At 39.5% G+C, this 24062-nt stretch overlaps 1 protein-coding gene across 1 annotated transcript in view; it reads right to left on the reverse strand.

Annotated features, from left to right (window-relative positions):
• mphosph9 (M-phase phosphoprotein 9) overlaps positions 1–24062 on the reverse strand; it is a 44027-nt gene that overhangs the window by 12208 nt on the left and 7757 nt on the right. The window contains exons 2-19 of the mRNA XM_008298592.1: positions 23650–23746; positions 21545–21816; positions 20182–20329; positions 18196–18285; positions 17601–18109; positions 15662–15827; positions 15378–15450; positions 13477–13580; positions 13165–13281; positions 11582–12057; positions 10413–10562; positions 8343–8430; positions 7479–7694; positions 6150–6197; positions 5992–6056; positions 2682–2783; positions 619–852; positions 375–538 (exon numbers count right to left, since the gene is read on the reverse strand). Of these exons, the coding sequence (XP_008296814.1) occupies positions 375–538; positions 619–852; positions 2682–2783; positions 5992–6056; positions 6150–6197; positions 7479–7694; positions 8343–8430; positions 10413–10562; positions 11582–12057; positions 13165–13281; positions 13477–13580; positions 15378–15450; positions 15662–15827; positions 17601–18109; positions 18196–18285; positions 20182–20329; positions 21545–21780 (2986 nt within the window). The 5' untranslated portion in view covers positions 21781–21816; positions 23650–23746. The remainder of the gene's footprint in view (positions 1–374; positions 539–618; positions 853–2681; positions 2784–5991; positions 6057–6149; positions 6198–7478; positions 7695–8342; positions 8431–10412; positions 10563–11581; positions 12058–13164; positions 13282–13476; positions 13581–15377; positions 15451–15661; positions 15828–17600; positions 18110–18195; positions 18286–20181; positions 20330–21544; positions 21817–23649; positions 23747–24062) is intronic.

The raw sequence follows: 24062 nt of genomic DNA on the forward strand, positions 1-24062 counted from the left end.
AGGTAATTTAAATTGCCAACATAGCGAGGATCCCCAGACCTCCCACTTTATCAGCTCATATCATTCACCCGTGACATTCTTGTGTTCTGACAATGCAGCTATGCCGGGTTTTCTGCTTTGCTGGAGTCCCAGAAACAGCTTTTTTGGGATGTATGACATGCCAGCCAGCGTGTTCTGCCCAATTTAATATTGTATTATAATGGGCTTGTTTGTAGATGTGTGCTATAGCAACTGTTTCACTGTCTAAAGTTTGCTTTCGAGATATACTAACAAATGTTTCTCTCGCAACCATCAGCTTACGCCTCAGACATCCGAAAATTGCTCAGTGTAAAGTTGTCCTGGTGAATGAATGTGGGTGGAGCAGCTTTTCTTACAGGGAGCCCGGCTCTCTGTGGCTCTGGTGTCCTCCAGCTCGATCAGGGCTCTCATCATGGGTGTCAGGGGACTGGACCCATCTCTTCGGCCGGCCTGGCCAACGCTCACCTCCTGGTGTCTAGTCTGAGGCAGAAGCTGCTCACACTCAGGAGGAGATGCACACCTGCAGAACAATAATAGCAAATAAACCACTGACAACTGAATGTGTCTAAAAAAAACATAACCACAAAAATGAAAACCCACCTCCAGCTCCCGCCGGCTGAAGAGGCATCCACAGAGCTTCCAGTTCCTGATGATTGATCATTTGATGGATACGGTGACCTCTTGTGGATGCTTGCTTGGCTAGTTTGAGGGTATTGTGATTTTCTGCCACTGCTCAGCTGGTCAGACACAGGACAGGGTGACCTCCTGCGGGTGACGTCAGGTTCTGCCTTGCATTTTGTGGGCGACAGCAGCAGGTCCGGATGGTGGAAAAGACTGTGGACATGTTAAAAAGGATTATATTATCCTAGGTGATCAAAATAATAGCATGTTCTCCTCATATTTTTTGAAAGAAAAAAAAAATCTTATCTTAAAACTTGCTTTTTTTTTTTAAATATATTTTTTTGGGCTTTTGCCTTTATTTAGAGCAGTGGAGAGAGACAGGAAAGGGGGGAGAAGAATGAGGGAGAGACCTGCAGCAAAGGGTCATGAGCGGGACTCGAACTCACAACCGCTGCGTTGGGGACTGTAGCCCCTGTTCATGGGTCACCCGCTCAACCAGGTGAGCTATACGGGCGCCCTAAAATTTGCTTTTTAATTAGGCGTAATGCGCTAAATTTAGTATTATGAAAAAAAAATCTTTAAATTATTTTATCTGTAGTGTTTCTTTTCTTTTACTCATTACTTTTAATTTGTTACTTTTAATTAAATGTTATTTATCCACGATGCCTATAAAAAGTCCTCAGTGCCCTTGGAACGTTTCCCTCCAGCACTGAATCCTGCTCAGTTTAATTTGCCATTTACAAAAGAGACTCTTTCATGTCAACGTAAAACCTGATTTCTGCAAAATACTGTCAATTAATAAATATAACAAATGGAAAATTAGTGATCGCATAAGTCTTCAAGCCAGAATTTAGTAAATGCACCTTTGGCTGCCATTACAGCATTGAGTCTGTGTGGATTAATCTTAATAAGTCTTGCACAGCTGGACACTTCAATTTCACCTCATTCTTCTTTGCAAAACTGCTAAAGCTCTGTCAGGTTGCACAGGGATCATGTGTGAAGAGCTCTTTCAAGTCCAGACACAAATTTTCAATTGGATTGAGGTCTGTGTTCTCACTCGGCCACTCCAGAACATTCACCTTGTTGTCTTTAAACCATTTCTGTGTAGCTTTTTGGCTGTATGCTTCTGGTCATTGTGTTGCTGGAAAACAAATCTTCTTCCAGGTGGTAGTTCACCTGCAGACTGCATCAGGTTGTCCTGCAGGATTTCCCTTAACTTTGGTGCATTCATTTTCCCTTGACCTTTACAAGCCACCACCATGCTTTACGGTGGGGATGGTATGTTTGTGATGATGTGCAGTCTCTAGTCTGATGGCAAAAAGTAAAATTTTGGTCTCATCAGACCATAGAATCTTCTCCCACTTGACCTTAGAGTCTATCACATAACTTGTGGTAAATCTAGCTGAGATTAATATAAGCTATTAGCATTTTTCAACAGTGCCTTTCGAACAGGCAACAGCTGTTGTAGGCACAGTCTCTCCCATCTCAGCAGGAGAAGGTTTTTCAGAGGAGTCATAGGTGTCTTGGTTTCCTCCCACAGTAGTCACTTTCTTGCTCGGTCACTCAGTTTTTGAGGACAGTCTGCTCTGGGCAGATTTATGTATGTGCCATAATCCTTTCTTTATAAATGATGGATTTACCATACTCCAAGGGATAATCAATGACTTGGAAATTTGCTTGTGTTAATTCACTGATTCATGCTTTCCAATAACCATTTAACCGAGTTGTGTGGAGTTTTCAACATTCTTTGTATTATTGTTGTTGTCAATGCTGTTTTAATCTTGATATGTAAAGCACTTTGGTCTGCATGTTTGTATGAAAGATACTATGTAAATGAAGTTGAAGTTGAAGAAGAATTTTAGCATTTAGCAGGCATCATTTGCTATGAACCTTCAAACATCATACTGATAAAAATAGAACTTCAAATGATAGGACATGATAAGACAGGTTGCAATACGTTTAAAACCTTCCTGTGTCGGGTCTATGTGTTAGTAGAGGATCCTTCAAATTCTTCTGATGTCTGACGTGCTTGCTGTGCTTACCCAGCCCCCGAAGGTTGAGTGTTACAGTGCGAGGCATAGCGGGCCCTGGCCTGGTTCTCATGCTCCAGCTGCTTCACCTGGGACTCCAGTTTGGAGATCACTCTAAGAGGTTCAAATACAAACACACACAAACACACGTTAAATAAGCTAATTCAACATTGTTAAACCCTCTGAACCCACAAACCAGTCGAAAGGTTTAAAAGACCCGCTTTCTTTCTCAGAAAAGAAACAATTGTCATGTTTTCAACATTCTGAACATATGATGTGTAATATAGGTTTTAAATAAGTTTAAATTTAATGTTTATCAAAATAAATTCTACAAGACTCGGTCACAGTGGTGCACAGTGGTGTTAAGAATGCCTAGTTTGTTTGTAGAGGTTGTAAAAATGTAATTAGGCCTAGTGAAACAGTCTATAGCATGTGTGGCCTGCATTTCTTCCCAATATTAGTAACACCTGTGGGCGTGTGGAAAAATGTTGCATATGTTGATTTAAGTTTTTTTTTGTCTTTGCAGATTTTGTAATGCAAATACTCAAAAACATTCAACATTTGTTTTATATTCATGATTTATGGCATTACAATTTTGTTATACTGCGCAGACGACTTTTTTTTTGTACTGGTAACACTCGTGGACACTTGACACTTATCCTCAAGTTCAGCTTCCAAAGAGGTGCAGGACTTCATAACGTAGTGAAGAATGGGTCCACAATATATAAAAATGTGAGCAAAACCACCCAGAAACTACTTGGGGATCAGAGGGTTAAGATCCACAAACACACAGTGAAATGACAGAGGCAGGCACTACAGGGAGGTTGGCATACAGTAGAGGTTTTCCAAGAGGGAGTCACAAGACGCCATACTGGCTCAGTGTTAGTGTTTTTCCACAGCAAAGGTGAAGGTGTTCACCTTGCTGACTGATGGAGCTCTCATCATAAACCAGGGCCCATGTCTATTGCCTGTAGCTGTTTTTAGTGAACCGTACCTGTTTCTGTTTATACTATTCCTCTGTGCAATACATAAAATTGATTTGCTAGTTATATTAGCACTGAACATGCCCATATCTGGTTAATGGAGAAGACCCGCTAATGACAGGTAGAATATATGTAAAGTGTACATTATGTATTGGCAATTAGACATCCTGCTCTCTAAATATCCGCCTCTGAAAAATCCAAATCTGTCGACCACTAAACCAAAGGATTAATCCATGACGAAAAGAATTGTTAACCGCAGCTCGGTTAATAAGAATTAGAAGAACTAATGAACTAAACGCAACCTGGACCTTGATAAGCAGGTGGATGGATGGCTGGATTAGCCAATTAAACAAATTAAATATTTAATATTAGGTCTGTATATGGATCGTATGTTAAGTCAGAAGTTGTTGTTGTTTTTTTTTTTTTTTCTACAATCGGAGAGACTGAAAAAATAAGGAAATATGTACGACCTTTGCATTTTTTTTCAAAGAACCTGAAGTCAAGGCAATCATGATGAAACATTGCCAAAGGACTAACCTCCTCTGAGACACTAGTTCAAATCATCTTAACTCTTAAAAAAATAAACAAAATGCTTATGTGGCTTGTAACAAGTCGATTTACAGGAATGCTAAATGGTTAAAAATGCCTTTATGGAGAAATGTTTGCTCGACTTCATTTGTTTGAACAATGAATCAATTATCGATTGAAAAATTGTTTGCATCCCTAAAAAAAAACTATGCAGTTTAAGTTAAAGTCAATCGTCCTGATGTGTTTTTTCTCATAAGTCAGTTTGCCTCATTGCTTCTGTACAGAGAACATGACTTAAAGCCGACCTTAATCTCAACATTTTTTTTTCCTGTGCCATAAATATTCTCTCAGTTATCATCATCTGGCTCTAATTTGCACCTCTTGTTTCACTTTGACAGGCCTCAGCGACATCTCTTGTAGGTTTTCTGCACTCTCTGTGTGACTCCATTACAGCCTTAAGCTGCAAACATTCTTGCTGCAGTTTACACCCTTTTCTATCAACTTAGTCTCCAAAAAAAAAAAGAACAGGCTTGACTGACACCCCCTGTGCATTCAGTAAATGTACAGTTTGTCAGGTTTACTTGTGCATCATGGTAACTTCTCTTCTACTTTGCTATGGGCTCTTTACACACTTACAGGACTCTGGACATCTACATCTTTTTACTTCCTTGCCTGCCCGCTTAAATCCTTCTAAGACACATATATTGATGTTGTGCGAGCTGCATCTGCCATCTGTCCATGAATTCAGTAATTTGACTCGACAGACTTTATCAATACAGAGTCCATGTGCTGCTTCCATTGGTGCCAATTTGCAAGAACAGCTGAAACTGCAAAGGAAAGTTGCTGTGTAGCGTCAGAGGCCAGTGCTATTATCTACTGTCAATAGTGCAGGGCACATCATTAGGCTTTATTAATTAATCCTCTCTTCTCCGTCTCCCTACTGTCTGCCACACTCCGTTGCAGCTCTTTAAATAAATTGCTGGAACCAGCCTGGGGCACTGTGACAGCAACAGCCTCAGGCTAATAACTACACTACAGCTATGAAACCACATCTGGGTGTAGATTTTAAAGGGGCGCAAGGGGACACATTCTCCTCAATATGTATAATTTACTTATTCTGAAAAACAATGCAAGGGTCTTTTTCCTGCAGCACTTGCTCTTTTTATACCCACTAAATAGGAATTATTATATTTAATACAACCACTCAATCTTTTGTGGACTTAGATACATTTATATTCCATTTTCAATCTGAATTTTCTTTACATAAACAAAGACATTTCCAATTTAAAGTGATGTAGAAAAGGCACACATTGGTGCATTAAGATTCACCAAAGTGCAGGAAAGTAAATGTTTGACTCATTGTCTTAGGGGAGAATACCCATGGTGTCACCACTGCTATGAGCTCTCTATGTAAATACAACGACCCAGAAAGGCAGCATTGACTGTTTACATGTAGTTAGTAGTTTGGAACCGTTGCTGTGTACTGAATTATTCAAAAACATCCCATTTTCGCAGGTAGTTAGATGAGCTAATCAATACTACTCTGAAAACTGTACAGTACATATACCTCCTTACATTAAACAAATCAATTAGCTAGTTAGCTTTAGAAGTGCTGGTAGGCACATTTTTAATTTGGCTAATCCATCTTCCATCCTCCATTCTTCATAGTTGGAGAACAAAAGTGAAACAGTATTTTAATAAGAACGTAAAGTGATATTTAAACAAATAGCAGAACACACACAGAACACATACAGATCTAGTGAAAACATCCACCAGCTTGTGTTGGGTTACTTTACAATCAATCCACTCACCTCTTCAACTCAGATATCTTATCATTGGCATCGACCAGTTTGTTCTCTGTTGATACCAAGTTGTTCTGTAAATAACAAAAATGTCAAAACTGTATTAGGAAAAATGAAGACAAGACAGCTAGAGGAGTGATTTTGTTAAGATGTTGTGTGTAAATCACCTTCATTCCCTCGTGCTCCTTCATAAGCGAGTCATATTCTCCAAGTAGCTGAGAAAACAAAGACACACAGAGCTAAATCATGAAGGCCGATATCACTGTTGACAGAAAGTAAGGTGAAATAGAACAGGGATGCCCCAGCTGGACTTTTTTCTCTCTCGCTCTGATAGCTAAACTTGCACCAACCTGACACCTTTTTCTCTAATGTAAAACCTTCATAAATGCATAATGGAACAAATATGTTATTATGAATGTAACAAGAACGAAATACTTTAGTATAGCAACAACATGTGGAATGCAAGTGCAGCAAAAAGTCTGCTGTGACTTATGAAAGAGACACACACCAACGCAAGTGAAGACATTCAGTATTTGAATCCGTGATATCAAGAACCAGTGTCTTTCTTCCATTTTCAAGGACCAGTAGGTACAACATGAGCCTTTGCTGGAGCCATTCAATCATTTGGATCTGCTGGAAACTTTTGTCTGTCTCCTCCCCAAATTTCATGGCTGTGGGAGTGACACTGCTGGAAGGGTCCCCAATAACAAGAAAGCAAACTCTGTATTGCAGTTCACTTAAATGAGTTTTGAGAATTGCGTAACAAAATCTAACACTGCTTGTTCGAGCGTTTCAAAACAATGTGATCACACAAGCAGCAGGAAATACACCACAGTACATTCAGTTAAACTCTGGTCGTGTGAATGGTACTGTCATCTCTTCTGGTTTCACATTAAGTAAAGAGTTCATATGCAAAGCAGATCAGTCACATTTGGCCGATTTCCAAACTACTTAGTAAGATCAGAATCAAAGCAGCTAGTGATCGGATGGATCCGACGGGTTTATCGTTGAATAGACAAAACTCTTACACACCTTCTCAGTGGTAATAACATAAAATCATATATTCCCCAGTCCCTGATTAGATCAGCTAACAACGGAAACAAATATTTTATAAACTAAATCTAATTTGAGCAATTCACTTTGCTAGTAAGCAAACAAATATTGACACTAATGAGGCTCCAGTGAATAAGAAGAGTTTAGAGATGATTTCTTCACTGACTGAACCATTTGCACTACCATCACCTCAATAAGCTGTCACTATATTACACTACAACCAGTGTACAAAGGTTAATTTTTAAATATCTCATTTTATTCATACTGTATTATGATCCTTGTATGGCACTAATACAAAGGTGAGAGACAAACATCTTTTCGGTTCCTCTGTATGTCCTGGATACAAAGAGAAATTGACAACAAAAATCGTTGATTCTATTCTGTATGACTTTCTAGATGTACTTATGATATCCCCATCTTATCATATTCTCCGTCAGACTCACATCCTGCAGCATCTTGTACTCTCTCTCTCTCCTGGCTTCTTTCTCGTCTGCCTCCCTGCAGGCCTTCTGGGCCGCCTCCTCCAGCTGCCGTACACGCGTTTTCAAACGAGCTACCAGGGTGTCCTTCTCTTTGCCCAAACGTTTGCTTTCTTCCAGTCGCTGCTGCAAGGACTTCACAGTGGCACCCGCCACGGCATAGCGCTCTGGCCACTCTGCCTAATAACCAAAAGTCACATCAAAATGAAGGTTAATTGGTTTTTACCTTTATATGATTAACATCGTAAAGAAGAAGTAAGCTGAAGAAAACACCCTTGATGAAGTGGCATCTTAAAAAGCTCTCCATAACAAATGAGGTCCATGCAATATACCCTCCTGTGTTTGCAGGTATTAGAAGGCTGCGTTTAATAATTTAAATAGTCTGTCCTAAAACAAATAAAAAGAAATTTAAGACCTCAAGAGACATAAATTAACCTGGAAGAATTAATGTTATTGGAAGTTGCATCAAAGCCGCAAATTTAGAAAATAAAAAGCTGTTCTTGTATAGCTGGCGTCATTTAAGTGACACTTTTTATTTGTTAATGTCACTTATTACTTTTTCAACATTGTACACCCTTACAATGACCCACACAAAGACTCTTAGGTTTACATTAAGACCTCATCAACTCAAATCTCCCACTCTAATGACTTGTCGGACATCTTTAAGACCTGTGAGTATAGCTAAGTGAACATGAGAACAGACAATGAGAATCAAAATACCCTTATATCAATATAAAGACATGCACACCTGAAATAACATAAAACATGCCATTTGCTTTATCAAGACTAATTATTAGAAAGAATGTAAAACAAAGTGAGGACTGATACCAGTTTTTTCTCCAGCGAGCTGTTTGTTGCCTCCAGTTCTTGAATCCGGCCCGTGGCCTCAGCCAGAGCGTTTTCTAGATGTTTGCACCTGCACAAGAACAACAACAAAGTAAATTAAACTAATCCAAACAGAAGTAACAGGAGAAATGTGGGATCCCAATAATCATTTGTATCGTAAAAATCAAGGGGAGTTGCGCATGTTTCCTGGTAATTTCAACATAATTTAAATGTTTCAATCAGACCTTTGCCAACTTGTGTCAAGCTAAATGGATTACCCATTATGGTGCTTCTGTTAAAACTAGACTAAAACTAAAACCGCCTAATTTTGTGTAGCTTATCCTTTAACAGCTCTTACCCCTCGAGGACTGAACTCCACAGAAATATGAAGATGTTTAATATTATCAGACACCGAGACATTAGCAGCACATCCTCTGGATTCTGGTAGTTGGGCCTCGGTGAATCAGATGGTTTTTCCAGGACATCGCAGAGATGTGCAATCAGATTGATATTTGGAGAATGTCTGTCATCTTCTTTGTCATGTTCTTCAACTGTCTCAGAGCATTACCCGGCTGAAAGAGGCCATCAGGGAATACTGCTGCCATGAAGGCATGCTAGTGGTCTGCAGCAATGTCTACGTGTCAAAGTAACAACCACATGAATGCAGGATGCAGCGTTTCCCAGTAGAACATCAGCTAGCATCACACTGCCTCCACTGGCTCCACTGGCTTGTCCATACTGCATCCTGCTGCCATCTCATCCCTGAGTAACCGACTCCCTCAGTCCACATGATGAAAAAGAAAACGTGATTCTTTAGACAGTCCACCTTCTTCCTCCAGGTTCCAGTTCTGATATCCACCGGAGGAGCATCTGGCAGTAGAAAAGGTCAGTGTGGACACTCTGACCGGTTTGCAGCTACACGGATCCATACACAGCAAACTGTGATGTTCTGTGTGTTCTGACACCTTTCTATCACATCGCATTGAGGATTTCAGCAGTTTGTGTTTTGGGAGCTCTTCTGTAAAACTGAACCACACAGGCCACAGCCTTCGCTCTTCACCAGCATCAATGAACCTTGGGCCTCCATGACCCTGTCTCCAGTTCACTTCTCGTAACCACTGCATACCAGCAACAACTGTGGGGTGTTTCTGTCACCTTGCTGTCTTGGAGATGCTCTGATTCAGTCATCTAGCCATCACAGTTTGTCAAAGACTCTCAGATCTTCACTCCACCCATTTTTCCTGCTTCCACCACATCAACGTCAAGAATTGACTGTTAACTTGTAGCCTTGTATATCCCACCCACTGACAGCTGCCATTGTAACAAGACAATCAGTGTTACTCACTTCAGCTGGCAGTGGTTGATCATTGTTAATGCACTGGTTAGTGCAAAAATGCAAAATGTAAAAGTTAATTCTGAATACAGGAAACAATAGTTGAGATCCAATTTTTAGCGGCTTTCTCAAAAGCTCTCAACCACATTTCACAACCAACCTACTGAGGACCAAATGTCAGATATGGTCCAATGCTCCAGAAAAAGCAATTAAGTAGTGCTCATACCGTTTGTTTTTGTGTTTTTCTTTTTTCTTTTTGTATTATAGTGTAATACCAAATTGTATTTTGTATTCTGTTTTGGGATAAAATTGCAGCTTGTTACAACCTTGGAAAAAATAAAAAAATAAAATAAAGGGTCGTGGGGGGCTGGAGTCTATCCCAGCTGACTCAGGGTGAAGGCAGGGGACACCCTGGACAGGTCACCAGTCTATCACAGGGCTACACAGAGAGACAGACAAACAAGCACACTCACATTCACACCTACGGACAATTTAGAATCACCAATTAACCTCAGCATGTTTTTGGACTGTGGGAGGAAGCCGGAGAACCCAGAGAGAACCCACGCTGCACGGGGAGAACATGCAAACTCCACGCAGAAAGAGGTGTCCTCACTGGGACGCGAACCGGCAACCTTCTAGCTGCGAGGCAACGGTGCTAGCCACCGAGCCACCTTGCAGCCCTAAATAATGATCGTAATAAACGAATTAAACATAAAGACATATAGACAGCACAGACAAACCTTTCTGTGAGGGCCTGGTTGCTCGTCTCTAAATCCTGGGGCAGATCTCTGAGTTTGAGTTTGTCTCGCAGGATTTGGATCTCAGACTCATAATAAGCTTTCAGGTCAGCCACATGTCGAGAGTGCTTCTCTCTCAGGTTCTGCCTTAGTCTGAAAAAAAAGTAAAGGAGACAAATTAAACTTTCTAGGTTGAATTAGTACATATTAAGAGAAATAAAGAATATTAAAACAGCTAAACCACTATCCTGGGGGCCAAAATGAGTGATTATGTAAATAGATATAACAAAAAAAAAAAAAAGCTACATTTAGAGATTTGATGACATCCGTGAGTGTTTCATTATTGTACAATATGGACTCTTTCTGTGTGTAGAAAATATCAAGTGTGGCTGAGGTGATAACAGTGTTTGGAAGATGTTTGATGTCTTCAGGGAGCCACATTATTCATATCCTGTATATATTCACTTTATTTATACTTACACTTTATTAGTGGTAATGATTAAAGGTAACCATGAGCCAGATCATTTGGCTATGGGTGCATTTATAAACTCAAATGAAATGGTCAGAGCATCATAAGAACATTCGTTTAGAAATTCAGTTTCAAAACATTCAGAGCTCAGGTGGATTTAGACATGTCGAGCTGCAGCCAAACTCTGTTTTATTTCATTTTCACCCTTTCTTTAGCTGAATCTTGGTGGGAGGAGAAGTGCACCAAACCTTTAAGAAAACTATTAATATTGCACAGTAAAAACTCCTGCTTTAAATGTTTAAAGTGAAGCACGAAAGAAAGGGAATTTAAAATAAAAACTGAAAATAAATTAATGGTAATGCCACTCTGAATTTGTTCATTTTTCCTCTTAAAAAAAAAAGAAAAAAGAAAAATGAGAGTACCAGACCAGAATATGCAACATTAAAACCTGACTGATACCCATCCCTCATGTGCATTTCTGTCTGTAGTGTAACAGGTATTCTAGCTGTATTGCTTGTAGTGAAAGGTTTTCTGTTTTCCCATAGAAGTGTTGTATATTGTTCAAACTATAAGAGGCAAATATGAGTAATAATTTTGAGCAATATTTATAAAACAAAGCAAACCACTTCATTAGTTTAGCAGCTAACTTAATAGCTACTCTCAGCATGAGCGTCCTGCTGTTACATATGTAGGTTTCACTCACAGAGACAGGACGACGGGATCCTCTAGTGATGACGCTCTCTCCATGTGTGGACCAACGGCAGGCCGCAGAGAAGCACCAGAGACTGAACAAGGCTTCAGGGTGCTGGTGTGGGTGTGGCTGCCCTCTTCCTCGCTGGCTAAGGGGGCACTGGATCTGCGCTGCTGGCTGGCTTTGTGAGAGGGCTGGGTCTTCTCCTGGGAGGTAGACAGGACTGCCTGGGACACGATTCCCCATGAGCTGTGCATGTTAGAGGGGGAAAGTCCAGCAGCAGAAACACTGGAGGTATCAGAGATGCAGTCAGTGTCTCCGGGATTGGGACTGCACTCCACCATGCTGTCAGGGGTTACAGGGGTCCCGACTCTGGGGTAGAGGTGGGGCTGAGCGGCGAACGAGGGGCTGCTGAAGTGGGAGGGCGAGGTGAAGCCAGAGGTGCGATCTGATTGCCGCATGTTGGCCGCTGGGTCCAACGTCAACACCTGACGCAAAAAGAGTTTTTAATTTTCCTCAAACTTTGCTTAAAATACAGAACATGACATGAAAAGCGGGCATCATTATAGTAATTTATCTATTTATTTTTAAATCTACTATGACTATATTACATATGTGCAATGAATGCAAGAAAAGAAAGATAAAATATATATTTTTAACTATATAAAATACAAATAAATAAAGGTATAAACTAGTAAGACTACTAAAATAATACATTAAGGATGCAAGTATAAATGAATACATAATTTTAATGAAACACATACATTAGATAATTATGAAAACATATAAAAGGAAAAAAGTGTAATAGTGGAGTAGGCATTTAAAATCTCTTTGAATTACCCTTGAAACAGACTTATTTTATGCATATATTGACTCAGTAAGATGAAACAGTCTGCTAGATTTTTGGTCCTTATTTTAAAAAGATAATATACTGCAACAGCTTTCAAGATTTGTAGGAAGATCTAAAAGTATTGATATTTTCATACTAAAAACTCATTTGTTTAGTCTGGCTTTCATGTATTGTTTTGTCATTTTAATGATTTTAGTATTCATACCTTTTTACCTATCATTATTTAATTATTTCAATAACATTTTACTGTTATGCTACAATCAATACGTTTCGAGTAACATTTCATAATCTTACTTTTATTGCTATTTTTTGTAATATCTCTTATTTATCTTTTATTGTCTTAACTACAAATCTCTTATTTTGATCTATTTCATTTTGTTGTTTGCGTGTGCATTAGTCTATGTTTTGTCAGTTGTTTCTAAATCACCTGCATTTGATTTGTTCAAAAAGCACATTATAAATAATATAATTGATTGATTATATACAATAATGTAATTGATTGATAAATAATATTCTTGGCTACCAAATTTACTGCATAATTCTTCTATTTCCTTACTATCCTTCTGTTTCTTATATACGATCATTTATAAAATTAATGTTTTATTGTTCCTTTATTTTTACAAAATTCTCGTTTACTGATGACTTCTACAATCTTAAGATGACAGAGTTAGTGGGTGAGATAAGCATCTTGCACAATTTTCTCTTAAGAAGAAATAAACCTGTACCAGCGTGTCATGTGACATACCTGTGGTGACGAAGGACTGGAAGTAAGTGAGCCATCCCAGTCTGAACGCTTACAGTCCGCTTTCTGCTTGTTCTGGTAAATCTCTCTGAGAGACAGCCGAGGCTCCTGAGACGGAGTCTGCAAGCGACGGAGGTCAGACATTAAAACCATTAGCTCAAATATAAATGTGTACAGGTGACCCATCATGTCTTAGAGGTCTTTTTCTTCTTAAGCAGTGTCAGTGGTTCACTTCATATCTTGCTAACATGGTCTGGAATACTAAACACACTGATATTCACAGGTGCCGCTGTGAAATGTTCCATCGTTACTCACAAGACTCATGGACGCCTCTTGCAGAAGGAGGTAAGCGCCGCTGTCGAAGCTGTCTGGCAGGGGGCGGTACAGTTCAGTCTCATTCAGACGCCAGTAGGTGAGGCCTAAGACAGACACAAGACTCTGTTATTGTTTTATCTAATCATTTGCACAATAGTTTGAAATTATCAACTGCTTATACTGTACATTGAATAGAGTAGTGTGCAATTTCTGGACTGCACATGGGCACAATTAAGCTTAGAGCTAAGAAAGTACTGAGGCACCAGCTGATGCATTGCTACTTTTGTTTGGTCTTGTTTATTGGACTTGTTGACAACAAGAAAATTCAAAAATAACAGTCACTTTATGGTTGAATAGCCACACAAAATGCTAACATTGATAAACCATCACATGATCCAGGGCCAGCAAAATTTCAAGTGTGGGCCAATATTTTAAGCATGTTTTATTAAAGGGGTCAGTGTTCTGTAGGCATGTCAGCTTGCAGTTCTTGCTTTTTTTTAGCTTTTTATTTTATTACAGAATAAAAATGATTTATAAAACAGTTTGATCTAGGATTGTAATCGAGGGCAGATGCCATTTTTATCAGAGTTACAGCAGCACATGTGACTCACACACTGAATGTGTTTTCTGTGTTGCACAATGAGACTACAGAACAGGCTGTATTGAGACATTACAATGTCAAGTTTATTGACATGAGTCATGCATTTACATTCCAGTCTACAATAGATTTGTGGAAAAATGAATGTATAAGTTGCTAAATAAACTTCAGCTTAAGGTTTTTGCTCAAGGACCGCATTTGGCAAACAGGTCTCTATTTGTTGACCACTGATAATAATGAGAATATTTTAGTGAAAAATGAAAATACTGAAACAAAATAATTTTCTATATCCAAAGTTGTCAGTGCCATTATCATATTTTTCTATTATCATAGAAAAATCTATTATTATCATGTCTGTCTGCACACAATAAGTCTCATTTTTGTACAAAGACAATTGTAAACAGTCTCAGATGTATGAATGGAAACAAAAATGGCTGATAAACATTTTTTTAAAATTATTATCTCTACTTATTTATCAAATTTTAAGATTTGTTTACCTACCTCTTCTGTTTATGCCTTGCTTGGCAATATTTTCATTAAGGCCACTATGTCAATATAATTGTAGGTATAAATAAAGGTTTAGTAAGTTTTTCTTCTCTATATTTTCAACCATTTTCTTTAAAACAGCAATTTCTTTCTGTTCTTATGCCTGAAAGGCACTTTGCAAACTTGTAAAATTTGTAAAGCATGACATAAAATGGATAAAACTGTAAATGAAACCCTATAAGAGGACAAAATAAAAAAAAATGAAGCAGACTACAGCGAGAAACTTTGGATAAGTTGGGTTTTCTGTATGAAATTGTAGGATCTCAAGCTTAATGTTTACATTAGACAGAAAAACATTGTAAAAAAAAAAAACAATATTGCAGGGTTTTATTCTGAATATTTAAACCTGTTTAATAATTTAAAAAGCTAACCTTCTTTCTCTGTTGGAAAATACTCTTGCTTGACATCTATTCTTTTAAATGTGCAATACAAGTAGCACTGATTTGAAGTGACAGTGATTGTACAATAGTTTTAAGTAGTTTCAGGTTCATCCACCAAAAGTTAGTGAACACAGGGAATCCAATGTGCTACATGGCCACATGAATCAGACAAACAGGCAGCTGTGCAAGGTTGAGGCAAACACAAACACAGATATGGCATTTGAAAGAATAAACAAACTGATACGTCCTCATAGCAGTGCCAGCTGATTGTCTCCATCTTTCAAAAAAACTGTCAAGTCCTGATTGTTTATTTGTTTTACTTTTACACAAGTCAAGCCTTGTTGTTCAGTGTTTTGTCTGAGAGGGTGAATTGTTACCTGATGCCTCAGACATCAGGCTATCGCTCCTCCTCAGGGGAAAGGAGCTGGACGACGGCCCAGCCGGTCGATGCTGAAACCCAATAGAGATGAGTGGATTAAATCCAGCAGTAGGTATATAATCAGGACAACCACAATAGACTTATGCATTAAAAACATAAACACTACACTATACTACAGATGCAGGGCAGTGATAAACACCAGGCAGTGTTACCATTTTTTATTATCCCTGTAAAATCAGATTAGTTCTAAAGGAGCAGCTGTCAACATGTGCTGAGTTGTACCTGGTTCTGGGAGTCCATGCTCTCCAGGGGGTTTTGTTTGTGGGACTCTCTGGGGTTGCGAGGAGGATCCTCGTACTCTGGGATCTGGGGGGAAGGTTGTCCTGCTTTGCTCTTCTTCGGCCTGAGTTTCTGCCTCTGGGCCCAGGAGGTCAACTGCTGGCTGGTGCTGCCAACAGAACAGGTCAGGGTAAATGGAAACATCATCTCACAGACAAAGGCCTGAACATGGTCTCTGCCAGATTTGACAATCCTTAGAACACCAGAACCCACAGGTGGGTTTAAAAAGCATGTTATTGGTTTTAAAATCTCCAAAATCACACAACTTATCAGAGCCAGAAACTGTAAAAACTGAAAGAATCATTGAATTTTAAACAAAGCTGTGTAGCTTTGTCAGCAGGTGACACTGTAATCACCACTACGCCTGGCTGTGATAAACAGAACAAAAGAAGACTGAAACAAAAGCAGTTGAAGAAGAAGTAGCAAACAAAATTGTATCCATCTCTAACAGAAAAATGGAGAGAAATCTTCAGGAACTGTTTTCAGTCAGGAATGTTCTTCTTCTTTCATGTCAGCTGGTATTGGCAGAGTTTCAGTAGTTTCATGTTTCTCAGTCTGGAGAATTAAATCTCTACTACTTCACAACTAATTCAAAACATTAGTTTCACTCCTTTTTGAAACTGCTTAAAACCATCTATAGGAAGTCTAAACCACTTTTAACGAATTCAAAGTACTTCTATGTTTTTATTTTTACTACATCCTTTATCTTTTTCTAATACGATACTTCAAAATGTGCACAGAAAATGGTATAAACACACACTTACAGCTAGCTTGTTTGAAACTAGTTAAGCAAGTTTCTTTTTAATCATACATTTAGACTAGGAATGTCAATGATTAATTGTTTTATAAAATTAACTAAATTAAAAACATATTACACGATGAGGCAGAGTAACAAAAGTGTGCATGGAAAAGGACATGCATGTCAGAAACTGTATTGTAAATTATCTGTAATACCTGGTTGCGCCACTAGTTGGAGGGTCTTATGGTTGAATACTGTCGTGGATCAAGGAGCAGATCTAGGGGCAATTTAGTCTTGGCAAGCAGAGAGCATTGTGGGGGTTTAGCTAGTGAAAAGCCACCATGACAAAGTCTTCTCTGATGTTTAATGCCTAGGGCTAGCCAGAGCAAGCAGTAGTAAGATGAGTTGTAGTGAGCCAGGACAGTACGTTAGTGGTCTTCTGGCACATATGACCACGGTGCACTTTCAGCAACTTGTTCAATGTGTTTATTGTCAAATGTAGTCATATCAGCATATGGAGGAATGCCAGATATGTTCAAATCGTGCTACTGATTAATGACTGATAACGCCATCAACTCTTGGTTAAGAAAATTGTTCAAGATTTGCATCCCTAATTTACACAATTTAACTGTCAAAATAGCCAAAGTCATTGAATAGCATGTTAGCCTGCTAGTTAGTCTGGTTTTATAACTCTTTGGCACACAGTGCGGTCTCTTCAAAATCCACCACAAAATGTACTCAAGGCCAATTCCAGACCAGAAACAGATCTAAGTGAGGACTTTTGCAGACACATCGCAGATCACAGAAGTTGGGATGAATGGCCTGCCAGTTAACGCGCATACATGCACAAAAAGTTCAGCTGTTCTTTAAATTCCTCATGTAATCTGATTTTGCAGTGAACTAAGTGTCAGTGGTTAAAAAATGATTCTACTTGATCCTAAAGCTTCCCCGTAGAGTTTTAGATCTTTAGTGGTACTTTGGGGCAGTTTATCTTTGAGTGGGTACTCACTATGTCTGACTAGAATACATGCACAAGGATTCAAGTTTAAGTATGTACACCCAATATGTTGCAATGTGTTTATAGGCAAACTCCACAGAAACCCTACAAGGAATCATGATTAGCATGTGTGAACTGAGACGTACCCAGAGGTTTTCTGCTGGTACACTAATGGGTTCGGTTCATTCACTATGAAACTCCTCTCATTGGAAAAATCCTGCTGGCACCCAATCACAGTTGTGTCTGTATCAGCCTGGAAGGTAGAGGACCAATGATGCTTCACGCACCCTTGACCAACATCCTCATCTTCCCCTGGAGTCACAGCGGATTCCAAACCAGTTTCCCAGGCAGACAGAGTCCCGTATCCACTGCTGAGCACTGTGGTCGCCCGCTCCTCCCCCTGGTTGGTGGTCTCTGACCTAGGGAGCGGAGGTGAAGGGGAGCTAAAGGGAGTGTGGACTGGGGCTGCCAGGCTGTCATTGTCACTGGGCACATTTTTGGGGACTGTGCAGTCACTGGAGATGAGGGGGAAAATATAGTCTTTTGTGATTGTGGAAGTTTTGGTGTCTGGAGTTGGAGAGAACTCGGTGTGTGGCTGGACACTGGCCTGGCGGTTCTGGAGCTGAACCAGAGCCTTAATTTCATCCTGAATCAACTAAAAAACAAACACATATTTTAGTTAATAAACAAATATTGTAAGTCTGCACATGTCAAAGGTCATGAAGACAAATGCAGGCTTACCTGTATTTGGCACTGGTATTGTTCTTGCTGAGCGAGTATTTGCTCTTGGTATTGCTTTTCAACCAGCTGAAACAGATGCAACCATCGCCCCTGTTGCAGAAAAAACAAACCATCATTACTCACAGCATGACGTTGACCCGTGGTAAATCAGCTGGGGTGGAGCCACATCATTTTCATCACTGTCAATATTTGCTGACATTCCTTATTTGCCTTGGAGCTGACTTTTCGTCTTTATGCTGCAGAGGCAAACGAAGGCCTGAACTACCATAAGAACCAAAGGCCAAAAGAAAGCAAGAAACCAGGCTACCCATTAATGCAGAAAATCCATGATTCAATCCTAAAGTGATCCTATATGCAATTTACACAAGTGCGATGTGAAATCTCCAGTGGCACCTGCAGCATGTATATATTAGCGTATTCACAGATTCACGATTTTTCAGTGAGGGACAAGGAGCAACTGTAATTATAATTTTTGATGGGGTGATTGAAGGTGGTTGAACTTTTTTGTAAAAAGAAAAAAAAAACTAGACAAAAAATTATTATGCCAAACAAGAGTATGTTTTAAAGCATGTCTGCAGGGGACAAAGCCTACTGGTTTGTGACTGTGGCGTCACAGTGCGAGGGCAGACTCTGCAGTTAGAAAATAACTTCCTTTGATGGTGTGACTGTCATTAAGTTTCACAGTTTCTACCAATTTATTTTCACTGCTGTGGGACGTTTATAAACCTGTAGAATTCATGAAAATATTATCAAAATTGCAAAATGTCCAAGTGAAACATCCATGGCAGGAGCTTGAATTTTTTTGATAACAGTTCAATGCCACGGCCTGAAGTAAAAACAAGTTAACATTCCCACTAAAATCAATACTCATATACCAATATCTGTCAAAATAATCCCAATAAGATGTTATGACTGTAATTTATAGTTCAGCGAGTTCTATGCGGGAAAGACGGCTAAAACAAGTACTGTGAATTAACCCATCATACAAAATCAACAAATATCACACATCTGCAGCTTAGAACGTAAACCCTGCTATCATGCTAAATACAATAGACAGCAAGTTGTGCTCAGTCAAAATGTTATAGTTGGAATTCACAATTTCTGTGCATTTCTGTGTATGCATGTGCCTATGTCCTCCCTGTTACCCTGTATGGCCATGAAATCAGCTTTCCCCAGGAGAAATCTAGCTGTGAAATCAGCTGGTTAATTAAGAGCATGTAAACACACTGAGTGAGTGACTGAGTGAGAGAGAAAAAGAAAAGTGAGGACTTGACATGACATGATGTACATTAAGAAAAAGAGCACATTTTCTTCCATTTTGCATGAGCACACATTCACGTGTCAGGATTTTTACTGCATAGGGGATTTTTTTATATCCCCAAAGACCTTTTAGCAAAGGCCAGAGCTTATAAAATGGTCAGAAATAACAGGAAAATACTTAGATTTCTGCTAGATTACTGTAGGCACACCAATCATGTTTACATATCTATGAAGCAGCTGTGCATAACGATTGTGATACAAATTTCAATCAATCAGCGATATGTCCCAAATGATTTGACAATATATTCATCTAAGAATGAGAAGAGTGTGTTTTAGTCAGGTATATGAACTAAAAGGCCCCGTGCCTGATGAACGCTGCAGCAAATTGTCTTTGTTTTGTAGCGCATCACAGTTGTCTGTTCCCTGCAAATCACATCCTGAGTCTGAAAAGATCAGCTGCACTGTGGTGCTGTGTAGGGTGCTGGGGTCTGTAAATGTGTATGTGTGTGCAAGTGTGTGTCTATCTTGCTGTCAGGTGTGATCCGCACAAAAAGCAAAAGTGACAGCACAGAAATGAGGCTGCCAGCTGCCAAACGCAGTGCACAAGAACAACTGCCACGGCAGCAAACCCCAACTTCACTTTGCATGTCATCAGCGTGTACTTTCATTCTCGTTTGCACACTCTACAATAACTATTGTCTTGCAGGCCTTGTGATGTTTTCCCACCTCGCAATCCTTCCAGATCTCAGGGTCTGTCTCTCCGCTGCTCTGGATCTCCTGCACCAAAGCCCTAAGGGTCTCAAGGGAGCTAGGGTTGATGAATGGGAGGCTCTTTCCTTGTTCGAAAGCTTCATCTGTGCTCAGACACAGACTCCTGTAAGAAAATGGTCTAAATGTTTAACACTCCAGTACTCTTTTGCATGTAAAATATATACATGGTTCTTCAGTCTCTATAAAGCATTAGATGAAAATGTAGCTGTGCAGCATTTGGATTCCAACAAAATAATACCAAACTTCAATATGACAAAAAAAAAAAGATTATAAAGGCTCCTACATCTGCTCAAACTCATATAAACAGTTGGATTTAAATTGGACACAATGTTGGACAAATTATACATAAACAGATTTTAAGTTTACATCTACAGGTTTGACAATAACCCTCTGAACCCCAAAAACCTGCCAGCGGGTTTGAAAGGTGTGTTATCATTTTAAAAATCACTAACTTTACAGGATCACTGAGCCAGAAAATGTAAAAACAGAAAAAAGTCAGATTTTTTACTTTCTGATGGTCTCATGTGTGACTTAGAGTTACATCACAATCCATCCACCTAATCAGAGCTTAAACTCTTGATATAGCAAATTTAAAAAAAAAATTATAAAATGTTTTCAGCAGATTCTGCATAAAACTAAAAAATCTGCAGTCCTCAGTGCAACTGAAAAGTCCTGATGAATTTCATCCAACAGCCACGTTAAAAAATTCTCAGTTTTCGGCAAAAGACTGGGAGAGAAGAGAAAAGTTTGAAAAAAATTAGAGAAACTGAGGAAAATAAAACATACTTGAGCAATAACATAAATGCAACATGACTCAAAGACAGTATACAGAGGAGCAAGTTGTTGGAAGATACATTCAACATGGTGAAATACCTTTTCTGATGTGCAGCGTAGTGTGAAGGTTCTAAAAATGTAAATAGTAAAATATGTCTAGTATATTAAGCCACTTGCCGGGGCTTGGAAAAATGTAATACATGTTGATTACAGGGTTTTTTTAAATAATAAATAATCAAAGAAATGTTACTTTTGATGTTGTCCTTTCATGATTGATGGTATCACTTTGTTATACTGCACATAAGACATTTCTGAGTTCCCTGTGCATCTAGTCATGTTGTTCTGTTTCCATAGAGGTGTAGGACTTTTATTGCAGTGAAAAATGAGCCAACAGTGAGGAAAAACATGACAGGAGGAGAGAACATCCAGACAACTACTTGGGTTTCAGAGGGTTAACTACATTTATATCAAAAAGATTATTCTTTTATATTTTATCTCTGTTTTTTATCTTCCATGTACAGGAGTGTATTTACAGTTACTGAACCTGATCTTGTTGCATGCTGGTGTGATGTCCATGGGCCTGCACTCCACAGTGCCTCCTGTTGTTTGGGAGGTCGTGTGTCTGTCCTCTGAGACGGCCAGCCCCGAGGCTGATGTCCCCTCAGAGGACACCAAAGAGGCCTCGCTCTCCTTACCCACGTCCCCATCGGCACTGACATGGCAATGGCTCAAGGCCCCTGAGCTGGACACATCCTCAGAGATACTATCATCTGTGGACATGTTTATGGGCCCATGCAGAGGGGGTCAGTCTGACAGCTGGAGACCAAGGAAAAGGGAAGTGAAAAGCAGTCAGACAGAGTACTGTGAATTACACTTCTTGTTTTCCTAACTTCAAGTTAACAGGCATAAGTGTTGCTCATATGTTGCAGCAATAGAGGAAAAAGCATGACAAAGTCAGCGAAAGTAAGACGCTGCAGCATAATGCATACGTAATAAAGTACATAACAGAAGTGAGTACAACCCTGTGCAATAATACCTAAATGGCAAATAATTCAAAAATATATGACCTTATCGTAAGGACTCTACTTCTAAGTTGAACAATAGGATACTATTTTTTTTTAAAGTGTAGAACTACTAGACTTAAAATACAGGATCCACGAGAGGAACTCAAAAGAACAAAAAAATTTCAGCTGCTTTTTTTCTAAAGGGGTCGTGTTACTCAGTGTTTCTCCTTAGACCACTCCAAAAGTGTTCTACTGGATTCAAGTCATGCAACATACTTGAACCAGTCATAGTTTTCACTTTTTTCCTTCTTTAGAAACTCTCAGTTTGGGAGTCATCTTGTCAGCCAGTATTTTGGTAAATTCACAGTCATTCATAGTATCACCTATAAATGTCACCTCCAGAACACCTTTGTGCTTATACTGCCCCATACCACCACACTCACACCTCAGTGCTTCACTGTCAGGACTGTGCATTCACTGTGGTAAGCTGGTCAGGTTCACATCAAATACGCTGGACTCCATCTGAGCTGAACCTGAACATCTGAGCAAACCATCTTGCAGTTTTGTGCTAAAGGGCAAGCAAAAAAAATGTCTTGGACATTATTCATAGATATATTGCAATGTCCTTCACACAGCTGAAGCTGTAATAGACCTCTGATTTCTATTGATAAGCCCTGAACCCTGAAGTCTGAAGTACCTGGCCATCTGTTTTATATGGAAAGTAGTGCACTGTCTGCAGCATCATTTAAGAAGGATGACCTCTGCAGGTCTGAAGTATTTTATGATCAGTATAATTCAGTTAGATTGGCTGGACAGTTCACAGATGTACTGTATTTGGTTTCAGTGTTAACATGTTTTCTAACTTGTGTCAGTGATTACAGATGTTTCTACTTTTGAGTCTTTCTTGAATATCTGCTTTTGATTGTTCATAAGAGGAAATACTATACTTGTCATCTTAGAAATAATATATAATATTGACTGCATTTTAAAATTATTATTTATTTAAGTGATAATCGCAGGGGTGTGCTCTCTTCACTTCTGTTGTATAACCAAAAACATGCACTTACTGCAAGACCTCACATCCATCAGCATCCGAGAGATGGCAAAACATAAACATAACCCAATACAAACACAAAGCCAGTGTGTCAGTGTTACGCATTAGCATCCACTTGTGTGTCTATCCGTGCGTGTCTGCTGTATGACCTGTGTGTCCTGTGTGTGCAAGCTCGTCTCGGCTGGGCGGGTTTGATTGGATAACTAATTATCTAAACCAACAACATAAGTAACGCAGACAGAATTAGCCATGCAGCGGTTTTATAACAACAGCAGCTACATTAGCTGCTTTGGCCACGGTGTCAGCCCGCACAGGCGATGCTGCAAACGGGTAAAGTTGCGTGTCAACTCCGCAGGATCCTGGCTCAGTTAGTGAGTTATCTAGCTAGCAGGGTAGCTACAGCTACCACTGACAAGCAGCTGGACTGGTTAGCTAGCTCGCTGAGTTTGGCTAAGTTGCTTTATTACAGGTTTGTAAGCACAGCGGAGGCAAGCTGGGCAGCAGCGGGAGAAACAATAGCACACGGCCGCATAGGAAACGCTAAATAACGGCACACCGCTGATAGCAAACACTGAACAAGAATGAACCTACCCGTTTACTTGTATCATTATTTCATCCATATTTCTCTGTGAGTAGTCAGGTTGGCTAGCTGGTTGCTGGTTGGCTACTGCACTGCAGAGATAGCTGGCTGCTGTAACGTTCACAGCCCGCAACGCTATTGGTCAGAAGACGATCTAAAATACGGAGCTGTGATTGGCCGTCACTTTCACTCTGTGTTTGTATTGGCTGTTGGGGAGGGGAAGAGGTGGAAACATCTGTTGGGACAAAAGCTGACAGAGCAGAGGACTCCTGAAGGCTCTGAAACGCAACTGAAATCTTTAAAAATAATGCAGAACAGGTCTTATTTATAATGTAACTTCATGGTACGGACAGTAAACACCAAAACAATTAATCCAGGTTCCTCAAATTGAAAGGTATCAAAGCTGACGAGTGGGACAAAAATG

Source organism: Stegastes partitus, unplaced genomic scaffold, assembly GCF_000690725.1.
Source record: "Stegastes partitus isolate 25-593 unplaced genomic scaffold, Stegastes_partitus-1.0.2 Scaffold1330, whole genome shotgun sequence".
Classification (NCBI taxonomy): Eukaryota; Metazoa; Chordata; class Actinopteri; family Pomacentridae; genus Stegastes; species Stegastes partitus.